At 36.7% G+C, this 16,642-nt stretch overlaps 3 protein-coding genes across 4 annotated transcripts; 2 read left to right on the top strand and 1 right to left on the bottom strand.

The window, feature by feature from the left end:
* The first annotated feature begins 1,422 nt into the window (after positions 1–1,422).
* LOC148691125 (cytochrome P450 736A117-like) lies at positions 1,423–3,643 on the top strand. Its single transcript, XM_088684667.1, has 2 exons — positions 1,423–2,450; positions 2,919–3,643. The coding sequence occupies exons 1-2, from the start codon at positions 1,476–1,478 to the stop codon at positions 3,531–3,533; spliced, it is 1,590 nt and encodes a 529-aa protein (XP_088540793.1). The 5' UTR covers positions 1,423–1,475; the 3' UTR covers positions 3,534–3,643.
* A 2,199-nt stretch (positions 3,644–5,842) lies between these two features.
* LOC137712795 (26S proteasome non-ATPase regulatory subunit 6 homolog) lies at positions 5,843–9,248 on the bottom strand. The gene is made up of 8 exons (XM_068451957.2): positions 8,589–9,248; positions 8,367–8,481; positions 7,616–7,706; positions 7,360–7,505; positions 7,047–7,266; positions 6,817–6,925; positions 6,433–6,601; positions 5,843–6,282 (listed from the first exon to the last, which is right to left on the bottom strand). Exons 1-8 carry the CDS (start codon positions 8,722–8,724, stop codon positions 6,108–6,110), a joined length of 1,161 nt encoding a protein of 386 aa, XP_068308058.1. The 5' UTR covers positions 8,725–9,248; the 3' UTR covers positions 5,843–6,107.
* A 4,012-nt stretch (positions 9,249–13,260) lies between these two features.
* Positions 13,261–15,744, top strand: LOC137713835 (Cysteine proteinases superfamily protein). 2 transcript variants are annotated; one of them, XM_088683775.1, is made up of 7 exons: positions 13,261–13,601; positions 14,136–14,421; positions 14,500–14,691; positions 14,785–14,895; positions 15,016–15,097; positions 15,174–15,284; positions 15,378–15,744. In XM_088683775.1, the coding sequence occupies exons 1-7, from the start codon at positions 13,466–13,468 to the stop codon at positions 15,447–15,449; spliced, it is 990 nt and encodes a 329-aa protein (XP_088539901.1). In that variant the 5' UTR covers positions 13,261–13,465; the 3' UTR covers positions 15,450–15,744. The 2 variants fall into 2 exon arrangements, with proteins under 2 accessions (XP_088539901.1, XP_068309292.2); XM_068453191.2 differs by having other exon boundaries at positions 13,264–13,601; positions 14,785–14,916.
* Positions 15,745–16,642: the final 898 nt, after the last annotated feature.

Below are 16,642 nucleotides of genomic sequence, written 5' to 3'. Positions count from 1 at the left end.
CTCAGTTTAGTGTAAGTCTTTAGTTTGTATCGTGCGTGTGATCATATCTCGCTAAAAGTGATGCGACCTTACTTGTAAGCAATAATTTATTTTACTATTTTGTTTATCTTTTTTCTTCGTTTATTTCCTCGATTATACTATGTTATTTATTTATTTATTTGTTTGTTATTAAGCACCAAAGCTTAGTATGCATAAAAAAAAAAAATTATAACAAAAGTATGCACCAAAATTTTAAATTAGTAGATTCTTTTGACTTTTTTATCACATAAAAAGAATTTAGATCATTCACTCTTTGCATATCATACATTGAAATATGATAGAATTTTCAATTTACTCATACTAGTTATGCAAATATTGATAACATTTTTTTCTTCTTCTTTTTCATTTTTTTTTTTAAAAAAAAAAAGACCAACCGGTGGTTTCGTCATGGCAATCCACCATTTCGGGAGTTGGAAAAACTCACGAAGGTATTTCAGCCTCTCCCTGACCATCATCGTGCAATTCACCAGCGTCATGAATCGAATTAAGACGTGTAATGTGAAATACGAACCTATAAATCTTCTCCAACCACTGACCACCGCGTGGTGGTTACATGTTGACAACATTTGAAAAGTACTAGTTATGCACGAGAATCTCTGCACATTTTGTTTTGCCTCTAACTTGAGATGCTCTCTTAATCTATTTTTTTTATTCTCCAATGAATAACATTGTTTATGAAAAAATTTATACGATCATAGTATTATTTAAGAGTATTTTGTACATTGGCTAAGATTTGTTCGAGACTGTTTTTGAAAACTGGATCTGTAATTAAGTGTTCTCCGTTGGTTAGGGTTCATCGACTTGACCGAAATTTTGTTTTGTAAGACTTACAAAAAGGGAAAACTTTTTTACGGAAAGAAGAGTACCAGTACTCTTCTTTTTTTTTTTTCCAATGAACTATTAGATAATTAGTGGACGACATGAATTTATCGTCATTAAATTTTGGACTCTGTACTTTCACATTAAGATATTACAACATGACCAGAAAATTCAAATTTTTGCTTAAACCTAGTACCAAATATTCATGGAAATTTGCTGTGTTTTGACAATCCTCAGTAAATCACAAAACCATGAAATAGTATTAAGAATTGCTGAGAAAACTTCTAACCAAACGACATCGAGCTGGAAAATGAAGTGGTTATTAATTTTTCGTGATCAATTAATGCATGTTAAATGTATAATAAGATTGTTTAGTATTTCTTTGCATGCAGATCCTCTGTATCTATGTCCACCCCAAGTTTTCTAATATGATTCAGTGTTTTTTAAGTCGTTGATTATTTTTTTAATTAAAATTCAATAATTAAGATTTAGCGATAAAAATTAATAAATTAATGGACACTCCATGTAAAAGAGTACAGTTACAGATCTCGTAGCTAGCTGAAAAAAAAATTCACACAAAACACAAACAGGTCGATCAACTTAAGAAGAACAAAGAGATGCTGAAGCTTGATAACCTCCTGCCAATGCAGAAGCTGATCAATATTGAATCCTTCTCAAGCTTGTTGCACCAATGTCCTAATTTTTTCTTCACACTCAGACTTGTACTTGTTGTTAGTTTGATCATCATCCTATACAAATATTTCTCCACTGCTAGTATTAATTCACCTCCTTCTCCAACAAAACTCCCCATCATTGGAAACCTTCACCAACTAGGCTTGCGCCCACATCGCTCACTTCATGCCTTATCCCGTTGCCATGGCCCTCTTATGCTTCTCCACTTCGGAAGTGTCCCCGTCCTCATTGTCTCATCCACTGAGACTGCCCGGGAGGTCTTGAAAACCCATGATCTCATATTCTGCAACCGGCCCAAGATCACTGTCTTCGGGAAGCTTTTATACAATTACAAAGACATGTCAGCGGCACCTTACGGAGAGCACTGGAGGCAAGTGAAGAGTTTGACTGTTTCGCATCTGCTGAACAACGAAAGGGTTCGCTCTTTTCGTTCGGTGAGAGAAGAGGAAATACAACTCATGATCAACAACATAAATAAGCAGTCATTGTCATCATCATCAAAGGAAGTCAATTTAAGCAAAATGTTTATGACGCTTACGAATGATGTGATCTCTAGAGTGGCTTTGGGGAGGAAGTACAGTGATGGAGAAGATGGGAGGATGTTTAAGGAACTTGTGGGGGAGTTCATGGAGTTACTTGGAAGTGTCTATATCGGGGACTATATCCCATCACTCGCTTGGTTGAGCCGTGTCAACGGTATGGATGCTAGATTGGACAAGGTGGCTAAGAAGTTTGATGATTTTTTAGAGAAAGTTGTTCAAGACCATGTGGTGGATCATAGCTCTAATGTGGGTGGCAACAAGGATCAAAGGGATTTTGTGGACGTTCTGTTGTGGATTCAGAAGGAAAACTTGATTAGTTTTCCTATTGAAACAGTTACCATAAAGGCTCTCATCATGGTAAGCCTCTCTCTCTCTCTCTCTCTCATCTTAAGCTGTTGAACTTGAAAATTTTAGGGCTTCTCACGTGTAAGTAATTGACAACTTTACACTTTAGAGGTAAACACTTCAACTCCAATACGTTATAAACACCCTTGAATTTTTTTCCTCTAATCGGGTTCCTTAAATTTTTTGTAGAAAACTTAAAGTTGTTAGTGTTTTTGTTAATTATTGAATTGTTCCGACCACCAGAGAAGCTGAAAGGCGATCAGGGCATCACATTAATTAGATAGCTATATATCTATAGTTTGCGTATTAAGATTAGTTATAGGTTATTTCTTCTATTAGGATTTTGAACCCGGGACGTAGTCTACTATCCGTCACCTTACATGCCCTCATAGCTATCCACAGTGGCTTAAGATTAGCTATAGGCTAATTTAAGAGGTTCTGTATTACTAGGTGACCATTAATTTACTTTGATTTTTGCAGGATGTGTTTGCTGCAGGAACTGATACATACTCAGTCATAGTCTGGGCAATGTCTGAGCTTTTAAGGCATCCAATGATGATGAAGAAATTGCAAAATGAGGTCAGGGGGATTGTTGGAAACAGAAAGGAGATAATAACAGAAGACGATTTGGTTGAAATGCATTATCTCAAGGCAGTGATAAAGGAGACTCTTCGCTTATATCCTATTCTTCCAATACTAATCCCCAGAATATTAACCCAAGATGTGAAAATAAATGGCTACGACATCAAAACCAACACACAAGTTATAGTCAATCTGTGGGGCATTGCAAGAGACCCAAACTATTACAGCAAGCCGGATGAGTTTGAGCCGGAGAGGTTCGTGAATAGCGGAATAAATTATAAAGGGAATGACTTCCACTACCTTCCGTATGGATCCGGCAGGAGGAGCTGCCCAGCAATTCAGTTTACCACTGTTATTATTGAGCTTGCTTTGGCAAATGTAGTGCAGAAGTTCGATTGGAAATTGCCAACATCAGCTGGAGGTTTAGATATGACTGAATCCAAGGGTTTAACCATGCGTAAAAAATCTCCTCTTACCGCCATCGCTGTTCCACATCGGTCATCAGCTTGCTAGGGTTTGCATATTTTGAGTGTGCAGATCATATGGAGGCCTTGGCTACTCTTGTGGGTGTGTTTTTGGTGCAGCAGATCTCTCAAAAAATCCTCGGATTTTGTTTCAAGGTCGATTATTGCTAGATTTTGTGGTAATTAATTGCTTATGGGTTTCAATATTGTGGCATTGGTTTTTAACTATTTATGGGCTTAATATAAGTAAATAACTTGATGAGCTTAATATACAATAATGCTTTGGATTTGAGTTCCTAGCAGTGGACATAGTGTCACTATGGTCTGCTATTATATATTATATATGTTACTCTTTAATTTTATTGTATTTTATTTTTCACAAGGGCTAAGTATAAGTTTTATGGAGACATTTTAGGTCATTTCATATTTTGTCTCTTTTCTTTCCATATTTAAGCATTACTCGTCAATACGAATGCGCGATGATAACAAATAGGAATTTGGTGTTAAAACGAAAATTTTATGGAACTGTAACATCAAGAACAATTTAATAATATTACCACTTTCTAGATACTTCTTTACTATTTTGTTTGTTGATTTACGTGTCACAACGACCCATCTCCTCTCTATTTCCTACAACACACTCCCTCTTTGTCTCGCACCTACCGTTACTCTCCTCTCACTCTCCCTCCCCGCAACCCACACTCTCTCTTAGTTCGTATGGAGGAAAAAGGCAACACCACCGCCGTTCTCTGGTGAGATCAAACCTCATAAGTACCACCATTGTGATTGTGGGACTATGATTTTCTGGAGGTGAGATTTGAATTCTACACCCTCGAATTAGTCTAGATTGTGAATTTGGTGAAAAATGGTTGGGTTTTGGACACTGGCCGGTTTTTGGAAATTTTCCGACGAATAAGATTCTGGCGAAGTCTGGCCGACAGACGGCGATCGACGTGAGGTAGGAGATGAGCGAATATTGTATAACGACGGAATATTCTCTAACGGCATCAGTATATTTTGTTAATGGCAGATATATTCCTTCCCTAGCTATATTTCGTTAGGTGACCGGAATTTGGAAGATCCAGGCCAATGGCAACGTAATATTCCATAGGTCGGCGACCATTACAGGTATCAATGCATGGTGATGAGTGACGGCTACTGGCCGGCACGTGAAGATGCGTGAAGCCTCGTGAGCCCAGTTTTAAGTACCTTCACTGTTTTGAGAAAACAAAGGGAATTTCGAGTCATTTCATTAGTATTTATGAGCTTTGAGTAGCATAATCATTACTATAGTGTTTCATATATAGGAGAGACTTATCCCGAGGAGTTTAGCGGCCAAGCCAGACAAAGCGGCTACAACCCGATGACGTATCAATGAGTGGGCTTTCTTTTCATACACATATTATATTTATAGTTTCCATAATGATTTTAATGAATGTTTTCTATCATGCCATATTTTTACTTAGAAATGTTACCCGTTGAAGTTAAGTAGAGATTTATGAAATTCCAATGTTATGGTCGTACATATTTTATCTGTTCATCATGCATGCTTAAACCCGTGTTTAGGGTACTCATCCGAGTCAGGACCACCTTCATGTGATGTTTACATCGCACCATTATGCTCACATATTAGATTCATTGTAGGTTCCAGCTTGTACTAGTTGCTCTTTGCATCTATGGCTCTTATATGCCAACTTCATGTGTATGTAGTACTTGAGTGTAGATTATTACACCCATCATGTTCATGTAGCTACTTTTTACATGGACTTGTGTCTTTTTTATGAGCACATGGTGTTACATTTGTTGAGATATTTGTGATTTCTCTGTACCTTTAGCATAACTGCTTTTATATTATTATCCTTAACTTTTCGTACTTATTTGTAGTCTGATTTCAGAAACTATACGGTTTTACAGTGATGGGTTATTATGTTACAAAAAGCAAAGATTTTAGTACATCTTTATTTTGCCCACGCACACCTTCTACTTTGCACTCGTCCAGAACTTAGTAATTGGATTCTGTGGCGAGCAGCAAATACTGGCCTAACATCCGCTTCAGTTAATGTTAGAAAATTATTTCCTGTTAGTTGAAAGGATATCCATCCTAACAAGGATGGAAATATGCTTTTATTTACTTTACTTTTATCTAGGCTCAGACACTGCCTGCATTGTTCGTAATAAGGATTCATCCAGCAATGCACACTCTCACTCTTAATTTAATTTTGTTCTAGACTTCGATTTTAATTTACTCGTACTTTTTACGCATCACTTGTTGTATTCTAGTAAAATCAAATCCAACGATGCTTCAAACATTGAGAAATTAGGGGGAAAAAAAAGCAATTAAACAAAGCAGGCAGCAGGTGTTCCAAGTTCTGGCACCGAGCCAGTTCAATAATTCCGCAGCAAGAGTCAAGAACGCTACGATTTTGCATCCACACACACAAAAAACTATGATGAATAACAATTAGAAGAGAAAAGGGGAAACTCGACACAGAGTACTTGAGTTCTGCATAAATTTGGAGAAGAGGAGAAATACAACTTAGTTTCATCGAATGAGAAGTAAAAAGAAACAAGTTGCTATGCTCTGAACTTCTTTGTGACCACGTTCCAAAAGCAGAAAGCCTATCTACAGGTCAATGACACGAGATAGCTTCTGGATGCGGTTCAATAAGAAGTCCCCTTGTTTGATGGTTGCTTGGTACAGTGAATTCTTAGCATCCGGACGGTTAGTTTCTAGTACACCAGCAACTTTGTCAATCTTGCAATGAAGCTTCCCTGCCGCAATGAAACGAGACAACTCCCTGTATATAGTAGATTCGGTTATGTTTATGCAGAAGGCAATTATACGTAAAATACCGGACAACAGCTTCATCACAAAATCAAGGACCAGAACTTATAAAACAATATATAATAAACCGGACACGAGGTAACTATAAGACTCAATCACTTACAGATCAATGAAATCCACGGTGACACCAAATGCTTTAGCCATTGCTTCAATGGTGACACTCTTGTAGGATTCCAAGAACTGGGAATAAACAACAGTTCGGATCTCCCTCATGTAATACCGGAAGTGTGGGTGCAAATAACGGTCCAACTTTATCTGCTCTGTCAGGCCAGCTGAAAAACAAAAAAGAATAGAAAGAAATTACAACTACGAAATGTTGGTTTGGTTGAAATACAACTGGACTGATTAAAGTTCCGGTACCTCAGGAAAATGCAAAACTGAAGCACATTATATGGTAGAACCAAAGGTCTAATATCATGCAGCCATATCATGTCAGACAATAATCACTGCATAGATCTCTTATGATTTAAGTTAGTTGTCTACTTACCAAATGCTTTGAAAAATGATTTGTATTGGCAATCATAAAGAGAGTTCAAAAACTCTGTAAGGTACGGAATCTTCCCAATCACTGTCAATATCTCTGGAGCATCCACGACCTGCAAAATATTGTTCAAAATTATTAATTTCTTGTAAGAACACGCATTATTTAACACAATGGGAGAAACATATAAAACAGGAAATTGAAATCATAAAGCATGCAGTAAGAAATCAGTTTACCTTTTGTTTTAAAGAAACTCTGTCCAACGATATAATGCTCGTAAGGACGGTATAAAATATGAAGATGTCATACGGAAATATTTCGTAAGTGGTGAAGGTAGAAATCGAATCCAAGAACAAATCAGCAGCCTTCTTAAAATTCCGAGTGGACATGCAGTACAAGCCTTCATACACCTTCAAACGATTCTTCCTTTCCCAATCACCTCCCTCTTCAAATAAGCTGCCATCATGATACAATGGTTACAAACAAAGCTCAGCTACCAAATTTAGAACCAAAAACTGCAGCTCATTAATCCATGTCACTACTACTTACTTCTTCGCTTTGTCAATACTCTTAGAAATGAGGTCAAAATCCATGTAAAAGAAACCGAGTTGCAGTGTATGGAAGACCAAGTCCATCTTTTGCCCAACTGCAACTGTCTTGCTTTCCGTTACCTTGAGTTGTTCCAATGCTTTCTCCTAGGTTCATAAGGGAAGAATTTTTAAAGTCAAACTAGGGCATACCACTAAATGGGGAAAAATAAAAAGCAGATATGACTCGTATAACAAATAAGTTACCACTTATCTACCTTGTCGCCAATACGAATGAAAAACAGGGACTTGGCCAAGTGAGCTTCTCGAACCTCACTTTCCCCTAAGTTCTCTTCCGCATCAGCAATCCTAAACAAAGGCAACCAGATAAGCTACTTGGTAAAGGTAACCACTTCATCACAATTGCTGTAACAATAGCACAATTAACAAAGTTCTTCAAATTAGAAAATTCAAACACATCTTGTCATTCCACTTAACCCACTGTGAAAAAAAAACCAACGGTTGGCCAACAAAGAACTCATACTCCATTAGCATCCAATCCCACAAAACTACATCACCTGCGTAAAGCCTAATTCAACAAGTTATCTAAGTTCTTTTCCGCCTAGCAATCCTAAACAAAGCCGACCATATAACTTACTTGGTAACAGAAATTATTTCATTGCAATGGCTATAACAATAGTACAAACAACAATATTTTTCACCCTATACAATTCACACAAATCTTGTCATCTGACTTAATTTACAATAAAAATCCAATGGATTACGAATATGTCAACGAAGAATTCATGCCCCATCAGCATCCGATCTCACAAAACTATATCACTTGTGCAAGCCTAGTTCAACAAGTTACCTAAGTAACAGCAAATTTTCGTAGCGTAGTATCTCACAGTGAAGCGTCCAAAGCATAAATTTCAATCCCTAGTTCTCTTTTCGCATAATTCTCAGTAACCAAACACAATCTGGACCAAAATCAAAATTTAAAACGAGAAAAAACAATAAAGAACTCACTTTTCGTCAAGCTTCTTGAGCTCCTCCTGGTTCTTTGCCCTCATCGAGTCCATAACGCCCTGGTCCAGCTCAAGCACCGATTCGGAGACTAGGGTTTCGTACAACGGCGCCATATCTACAAAACATCAAACCGAAACTCAATCCGCGATACGCAAAAACCGAAATTGAAAACACAGGCAATGCAAAAATGGGTTCAATTTAGTCAAAAATCGGCGATCTTACCGTCGGCTTTGACGGAGGCGAAAACCTCGTCCCTGAGTTGGACCTTTTCGATGTCCGGGACATCGGAATGGGAAAGGAGGAAGAGCTTGTTTGCGAGCACAAGGTGCGGCTGCTGCGTCCCCTCTTGGGCCTCCATTTGGAATCGGTGGTGGTGGTGACTCGGCTGAGTTAGGTCTCCCAGTTGGGAATTCTTTGTGCTTTGCTTGAAGGAGGAGGAAGTGAAACGACTGTGTGTTTTGGCCCAGTGAGTATCTTTATTCTCTCGCTTGGTAATTAAGGGTTAACTCTTTTGGGAAATTTAGGAAAATAACGAAAATTTGAATAATATATAGAATTATAGTCACCTTATTAAATTTATGATATGTATAATCAAAAGTTGATATAAAAGTATTAATATATTCTTAATGATTAAATTTTTTTACAAAATAAATTCAAAGCCTCATTTCAGCAACCTGACAATTTCAGTCCTCTCGAAAAACTCAACCAATTTCTAATTATCAACATCAAAAGCTAAATTTCCAACAAATACATTGCCCACCTCCTGGCTCAACTTTCGAATTGTCCTTTCTTCCTCCCCCCCCCCCCCCCCCCTCCTCAAAGACCCATTTTCCTTGTTGTCGTCGCTCCATCAATGGTAAGCATGTTATCTTCTCCACCCCAGTCCAAGGTTTTTGAGCCTAATGAAACAACTTTGGCGACGGTTCTTGAGCGTGTGGGGACATGGAGATTTGAGTTTGGGTACGTGGTTGGAGTGTTTTGTAGTTGAGGAGAAATTGGAGATGAATTCATATGTAGGCTTTGTGTTGATTGGCATGATAAAAGTCCTAAGAAATCCATGAAAAAAATCCATACAAATCCATAGAAATCTATAAGTGAAATCCATATAAATCTATGGGTGGAAAAAATTCCCAAAAATCCCGAACCGAACCGAAAAAATCCTAATCCCAAACCAAAAATTTCTCAAACCAAAATTCCCGAAATTTTCGGGATGCTATCCCGAACCGATCCCAAAATTTTGGTGTGGGATTCGGGATTGGCTTCTCAATATTTCGGGAATCTCATACCGAACCGAAAATATATAATGTTAATTATTATATATATATTTATATATATATATATTATTCTTTTATAATTGATGCTAGTAGTTTCTAATTCATACTCTGCAACCTGGAATGCCCTACACCTTGCATATTTTTCATGTTCTGTTTGATATTCATGTGAATTTTATTATTGTTGCTGCCATGGCTGATGATTTTAGAAGACTTGATTCTTTTGTCTCTCAACAGATTGCAAAAAGGGTTTAATTAATTTGAATTTTGACTATGATAAAAACAGTTAGACATGCCAGTGTTCAATTAAATGGTAGTGTGAATGAAATGAACTTCCTAGTTCATGAATGTGTTCTTGAATTATATATTCGAAGAACAATTCATAATTTCATATATTCAATTTGGGATTCCCGATTTGTCCCAAAATCCCGAAAATATGGTTTGGGATTGGTCTTCAAATTCCTGTCCCAAAAAATTTTGGTTTGGGATTCGGGATACTAGTTTCGGTATGGTATCCCATACCGAACCACCCCTATATAAATCTGTCAAAATTCATATAAGATTGTAGAATCTATTAAAATGCTCTACAATCTGTCACTTAAAAAAGTTTATTAAAATCTTCTGAAATCCAAGTTGACTATACCCCTCTAAATCAAGGGAAGGAAAAAGTAAAAAAGGGTAATTGTAGTGTGTTGCGGCCTAATTTATTGAAGGGGGAGAGTTAGAGATGGTGCGTTAAAGAAAAATAAGAGAGTTGAGAAATTTATGTGATGTGCATTTCTCATTATCGTGCCTTTATTTATAGTATTACAAAATATAATCTACTACTGATTTACAGAATCATACTTGCGGTAGAATTTGTGTCACAACATAGTCTTTATTGTGTGTGTGTGTTTTCTTTTTTTTTTTTTTTTTGGGTGGTCAAACGTTAGTAAATATTATTAAATACGGATTGAAATGTTTACATTTTTGGCCAAAATTTTAGACAATCATCCCAAGAACGAGAAATTTTTAGTTGTGACCGGAACACAAGTGGTACACCACATGTTTTAATAGGAGTGGTGGGAAATTTTATTTTTTTAAGTTATTAACTTTTTAGCACACATATCCCACCATTTGTATAATGACACGTGATATATCATACCGTGTACCGGTCACACTGAAAAATCTCTCCCCAAGAACATCATACCCAATCTATAGTGCCTCTATTCCTCATTATAAATGAAGCCGCTAAGTGAGCCGCTCCATTGCATTTTCCAGAAGCAAAAGAAAACTCAATCGACTCCAATTGTTAGCTAATTGTTGGATGTCAAAGGTGAACCGGACTAGACCAAACCAATAAATGTTAAAAATTTGATTTTCACTTGGACTTGCATTTTGGTATATGAGGTTGTCTTCGATTTAGAATACAAACATTAAAAATCATATTTGACTTCAAATGTGGCGATGCAAGTGATTAAAACTCCAATACCGAGTCAATTTTGAATTTAACTTTTTAATCTTATGTATTAGAGAGAGATTAAGTCCAATTTAGAGTTAAATATAATTGTGCAATGCACTTTTACCTAAAGTCAGATTCAAAGTCAAATATGATTTCACATCATATATGAGATTGTCACTGAAGAATGATACTATAGATTGTCGTCGACCACTTCTGCACTTTAATCAGAGATCAGCGACAACAGATCTGAGGGTTGGAATTGTCATCAATCATCCTCGGGCTCTATAACAAGGTAAGACTGGGAAAGGAGAAAGTGAAGAGTAGGAAACGAGAGAATTAATGGGGTGTCTTCAATGTTAACCCTTTTGTTTTTCACGCTAGGATTTCACTCTTCTGTCGCTAATCTATCTCAATTTTTTCACAAATGACATAGTTGGTGTTATTTTAGATGATGAAGAGTGAAAGAAGCAAACGCCATTTAATTAAGAAAAGTGATTGGAGAACTTGTAATTCAAGGGTTAAAATATTATTTGTTGTCGACATATCTAAAAGTGGATGTTTCAGACTTTTTAGGTTGTCCAGATGAATGCTACTTTCATTTGGCTTAACTTTCTCTCGCTAAGCCATAACGCATTTGTAGGAGAGGTGTTCCTTTCTCCCACAAAAGTGGCTAGCCAGAAATCTGTTAAAGCAATTCTCTCACAAAAGTGGTTTGAGCCATCTTCCGTAGAAATCCGTCAAAACTGCAAGTTACTAATAAGTGAGGTTTTTAATTGGTTGTCTTTTGGGGTTTCAAGGGTTTTATGTTCTTTATTGTTTGCCTTTTGGGATTTCAAGGGCTTTATTGCTTATCTTTTTAATTTTCTTGAGCAAGCTTTATAGTCTATTCCTAGGCTTGAGCAACCTTTTCATTCAATAAAATTCAAAAACAAGAGTTTCTATCACAACTTTTGGTATTTCAAAGTTCTATCCAAGGATGATCGTTTGTGATCCCTATATCCGTAACATTATTTGCTGTGTCATTTTCTCCCAAAAATTCTTTTCAATTCCTCTTGAAATTTTATAGCTCAACCCTAAATCTAATTTGGTTTGAGTAAAGATGCAAAATCCACCCCATCTGATTGACTAATTAAGATAGGCTTTTTAGCCAAAATGGCCTTTGAAATTTAGATAACTACTTACTTTGGTCCCTGAGATTTGAAATCAATAGAAATGGTCCTTAAGTTTGTCCACCATCAATCATTTTGGTTATTCCTTGAAAAATCTCCATTAAATAAAGATAAAATGACAAAAACATCCTCAATTTTTGTCAAATCATTTTGGCCCATTATTTATTAACTTGAGGGTATTTTTGTCATTTGATCCTTAATTTTTCAAGGAATGACCAAAATTATTGACGATGGACAAATTCAAGGACCACTTTTATTGATTTCAAATCTCAATGATCAAAATGATAAGTTATGCAAATCTCAGTGACCATTTTGGCTAAAAAGTCATTAAGATATTAGGTATCTCGTATGCGTAGCGGAATATCGTTCATGTTACGATTGATTATATCTTTTGGGTGCATTGCTTGATTCTATTTTATTTTTTAGTTGATTAAAAAGTTGTAAAATGATAGTTTTGTTACTCGAAGATGTTGATTCTAATTGATGATGAATTTCTATTGAAATTTACCTGTTAGTTTTAGTGTATGATAAAAAAAAATCCTAGTATTTATATGCAAGGGCCGCATTTAATTTCTCGCTCCGGGCTTATAAATTCTCAGAACCGGCCTGATAGTAATACTTTTAACGGCAAGAGTTTCAAAAGATAAACACTTATTCTTAGGACCAAACATGATAGTAATACTCTAATTCGCAAGAGTTTCAAAAGATAAACACTAATTCTTAGGACCAACCATGATGGTAATACTCTAATAGTAATACTCTAATTCGCAAGAGTTTCAAAAGATAAACACTAATTCTTAGGACCAACCATAATGGTAATACTCTAATTCACAAAAGTTTCAAAAGATAAACACTTACAATTACTCGGTTTAGTTAGCTAAACCAAACCCTTCTAAAATGTCGATTTTCCTACATACCTAAGATTATCAATGGCTATGTAAATTGCCCATGATCAATATATTAAGCACATTGAACAACTAATATTTTATTCAACTTTCATTAGTTGATTTAACACGTTTGGATAAAGTTTATGGATTGATCACAATTCGCGAGGTGAAGAACCAAAAGCCCCAATGATCCAGAGAATCGCGAGCGTCGTTGGACAACAAAATCGACGGTCCATATTTTCCCCCGCAAATGCAATGATCCAAGAGAAAGCCTCTGGGAAAAGCTCTTTAACTCTGTTGCAAGCCAGCTCTGTAGTACTTCTGTTTCAAGATGTCACGGACGAGAAAGTCCAACAGAAATAAAATACCCACCACCGTCGAAATCGTCCTCGGCTCCTCCGACACGGACACCGTCACCGACTCCGACTCCGACTCCGACTCCTCCGACCTACACTCTCCAATCTCAGGTATGTTCTCCTTCGCCTTCCAGACCAACCCATCTCTCTCTTTTACTCTTCTTCTGTCGCTGCCATTTTTCTTGCTTTCCTGCGTTTACCTACTGAACGTACAGATAGTTATTGTTCAAAGTTTCCAACTTTATATAATTTTTCTTCAGATTTTTAGGCAACAGGTGAAGTTTTCGTTTTTAATTCAAGAGAAAAATGGTGGGATGAGATGAAATTTTTTAAATAAAACGTAAAAAATGGAAATTAGATGAAAAATTCTATCTTTTTGAGATTTTTCGGATGCCAGTGTGCCCGCATAGAGCATTTTGGATTAGAATATGAACTCCTAGAACCCTTCCCTTGCAAGCCGGTTTCTGCAAGGGTTTATGGTTTGGTGATGGAATTTAGATTAAAATCTGAACCGTTTCGGTTGAAGGATTTTTTTGTTTTTTTTTTTGTTTTTTTTTTGTTTTTATGATTTGTTTGGTTATTGTTCTGGTTGTAAGTTCAATGCTGGTGAATGGTTGATGGGTTTTAGTGTTTGTACTCCAACAGAGCTTTTCAGACACAATGTGTCGAAACATCGCTCGTGCTGGAGGCATGTTTTTTCGTCTTCGATTGTTCAAAAGAAGAGAATAACTCTAGGGGATATTAAAGAGGTAAAGAAGAGTTCCATGTGCCTTTTGGAATGCCCTCCCCGCTTCACTCGCCGCGAGAGGTCAAAGAGATTTGGGAAAAAAGAAGAGGTGAAAGAGCTGATGAGGCCTCACAAGGTTGCTGAGCGTGCAGTTTCACGAAAAAGGGAAAAGCTAGACTCTGGAGCTTTCATGCGTTACTTTGAGTAAGTCTTTCAAATTATCGTTCGTAAGTACCCTTTAATTTATCGAATCGGATTTAAAAATTTGTTTGGAATGTGTAGGAACTTGTGGAACAGCTTTTCAGAAGACAAGAGGACCTCTTTCGCTTACCTTGACTGTTTATGGTTTAGCTTGTACTTGCAACAAAACATTCACAAAGAACTTAAACGAGACATTAAGACCAAGGTGCTGAAGTGGATTAAGAATAAGTGCATCTTCTCAAAGAAATATGTCATTGTTCCTATCGTTTGCTGGTAGCTTTCTTCCATTACCCTGAGCTAAATTCGTTCCATTCTCTGAATGCGTGGAGTTCCAACATTTTCTTTTCTGAAACGTTTCCTTTTCAGGAGCCACTGGAACCTCCTGATTCTATGCCATTTTGGTGAGAGTCTGCAGTCGGAAACCCAAAGACCATGTATGCTGTTGCTTGATTCTCTTCAAGGTGCTGATCCAGGGCGGTATGAAAAATATATAAGAAAGTATGGTTTTCTTTGGCAAGTTGTGTATCGCATTTGGTTTTTTTTTTACGCTACAGTTCCCTTATTCGGTGTTTGATGTGGGTTTTTCATCTTTTTCAGATTTGTACTGGACATTTTTATGGAAGAGGGAAGACCTGAGAAGAAAGATCTTATCTACCGAATTCCTTTGTTGGTGCCTGAGGTGATCTTAACAGTCTCTTTGTTAATTTCAATGTTCACATTAAAAAACCTCTTCCTAAAAAAGAAAAAAATTTCAGGTGCCACAACAGAGAGATGATGTCGAGTGTGGTAACTTTGTTCTATACTACATTAACTTGTTCATGGAAGGTGCTCCCGAGAATTTCAGCACTGAGGGCTACCCCTACTTTGTAAGTTTTACCTTTTGTCATATGTTTTTACTTATGATGCAGAATTAAAAACAGTATCGATTATGGACTCTACCTTTCATTTGGTAATTGCAGATGAAGAAGGATTGGTTTTCCCCCAAGGGCTTGGATTATTTCTGCCAGAAACTGTACTCTTCTGCAACGTGATGTTCGTATGCTAACAGTGAAAGAGAGGTCCATAGGTTCTGGTTGACTTAATGCAATTGTTTCTGTAAAGTGATTAAGATATAATCAGGTGATTTAGGTGGATTAAAAGTTAGTCTTAGGATGACAAAGTAACGGCGGAAAAGTGTGTACTGAGAAACCTTTTGGTTAATGAGAAAGGGAAGCCCTTATGTTATAGATGTCGGCTCCTTCTCGACTGGCCTGTAATTTTCTTAGAGAGATGATTTCGCTAAACGCAATATAGAGCTGTTAATCAAAGTGTTGTGATTACCATCAAGTGTTGTGACATGATCAGCTTTTGTGATTAAGCAGGGATCGCTTCCTTCTACTTATTGCAAATTACAATGTAGTCTCGATGATATGAAAAAGATGTGGTTTCATCTTCCTTTTTTCTTTCGGGATGTGGTATGTTGTGATGGTTCTTACCAAGATGTTGAGGCAAAAAGAGAGTTTTCTCCATTAAAAGTCAATCCAAGAAGAGTTTTCTCCTCCTTAAAATAAGCATTTGGCGTGGTCGTGTGAATCATCCATCCCTCGTGTCCCCGAGACTCCTTGGCTCGTCTTGCGTCAGATGCAGCCATAACACGACTGAAATTTAGAGCTGTAATCAAAATGTTAAGATTACTATTTAGTTGACCTTCTGTGATCAAGTAATTTGTGCTACATCAACTCAAAGATGCGGACTCAGAAATAATACATAATTAAATACAACAACCTAAAGCTTAACCACTAAGCTAGGACTTCGCTTTAATTATCTTGAATGAGTAAGAAGAAAATCCTCTTCTCACCAGAAATGGAAAAATTCTTGGATACGGTCTCACCCATAATTCTTTGAAGTAGAAACGATTTATATTGATGAAAAACTTCAATCGCAAACGAGTCTTGGAAGAGGACATATCTCGTATAACATCAGGTAGTTCCTCGAACCAAACTATAGAGGTATCAACTGAAAGACCAAACTTAACTAAGCGGTGAGCGACACCGTTACAAAGCCTAGGGATATGATTAAAAGTTATTTCCTGTACCAGCACAGCAAGTTGGTCTCACTCATAATTTAAATGTAGAGCGTGTGTATATCCTTAATAATTGAAATGAATAAAAATTATAAAGTTTGGGGATTAGTAATTCCTTACATTAATCCAACAACAACAAAAATCCGCTTCCATTAAAACATT

The sequence above is a fragment of the Pyrus communis genome, chromosome 14 (assembly GCF_041283825.1).
Source record: "Pyrus communis isolate YQ-2024b chromosome 14, ASM4128382v1, whole genome shotgun sequence".
In the NCBI taxonomy this organism is placed as follows: Eukaryota; Viridiplantae; Streptophyta; class Magnoliopsida; order Rosales; family Rosaceae; genus Pyrus; species Pyrus communis.
The sequence above is the reverse complement of the archived record's forward strand: the minus strand, read 5'-3'. Positions and strand labels throughout refer to the sequence as shown.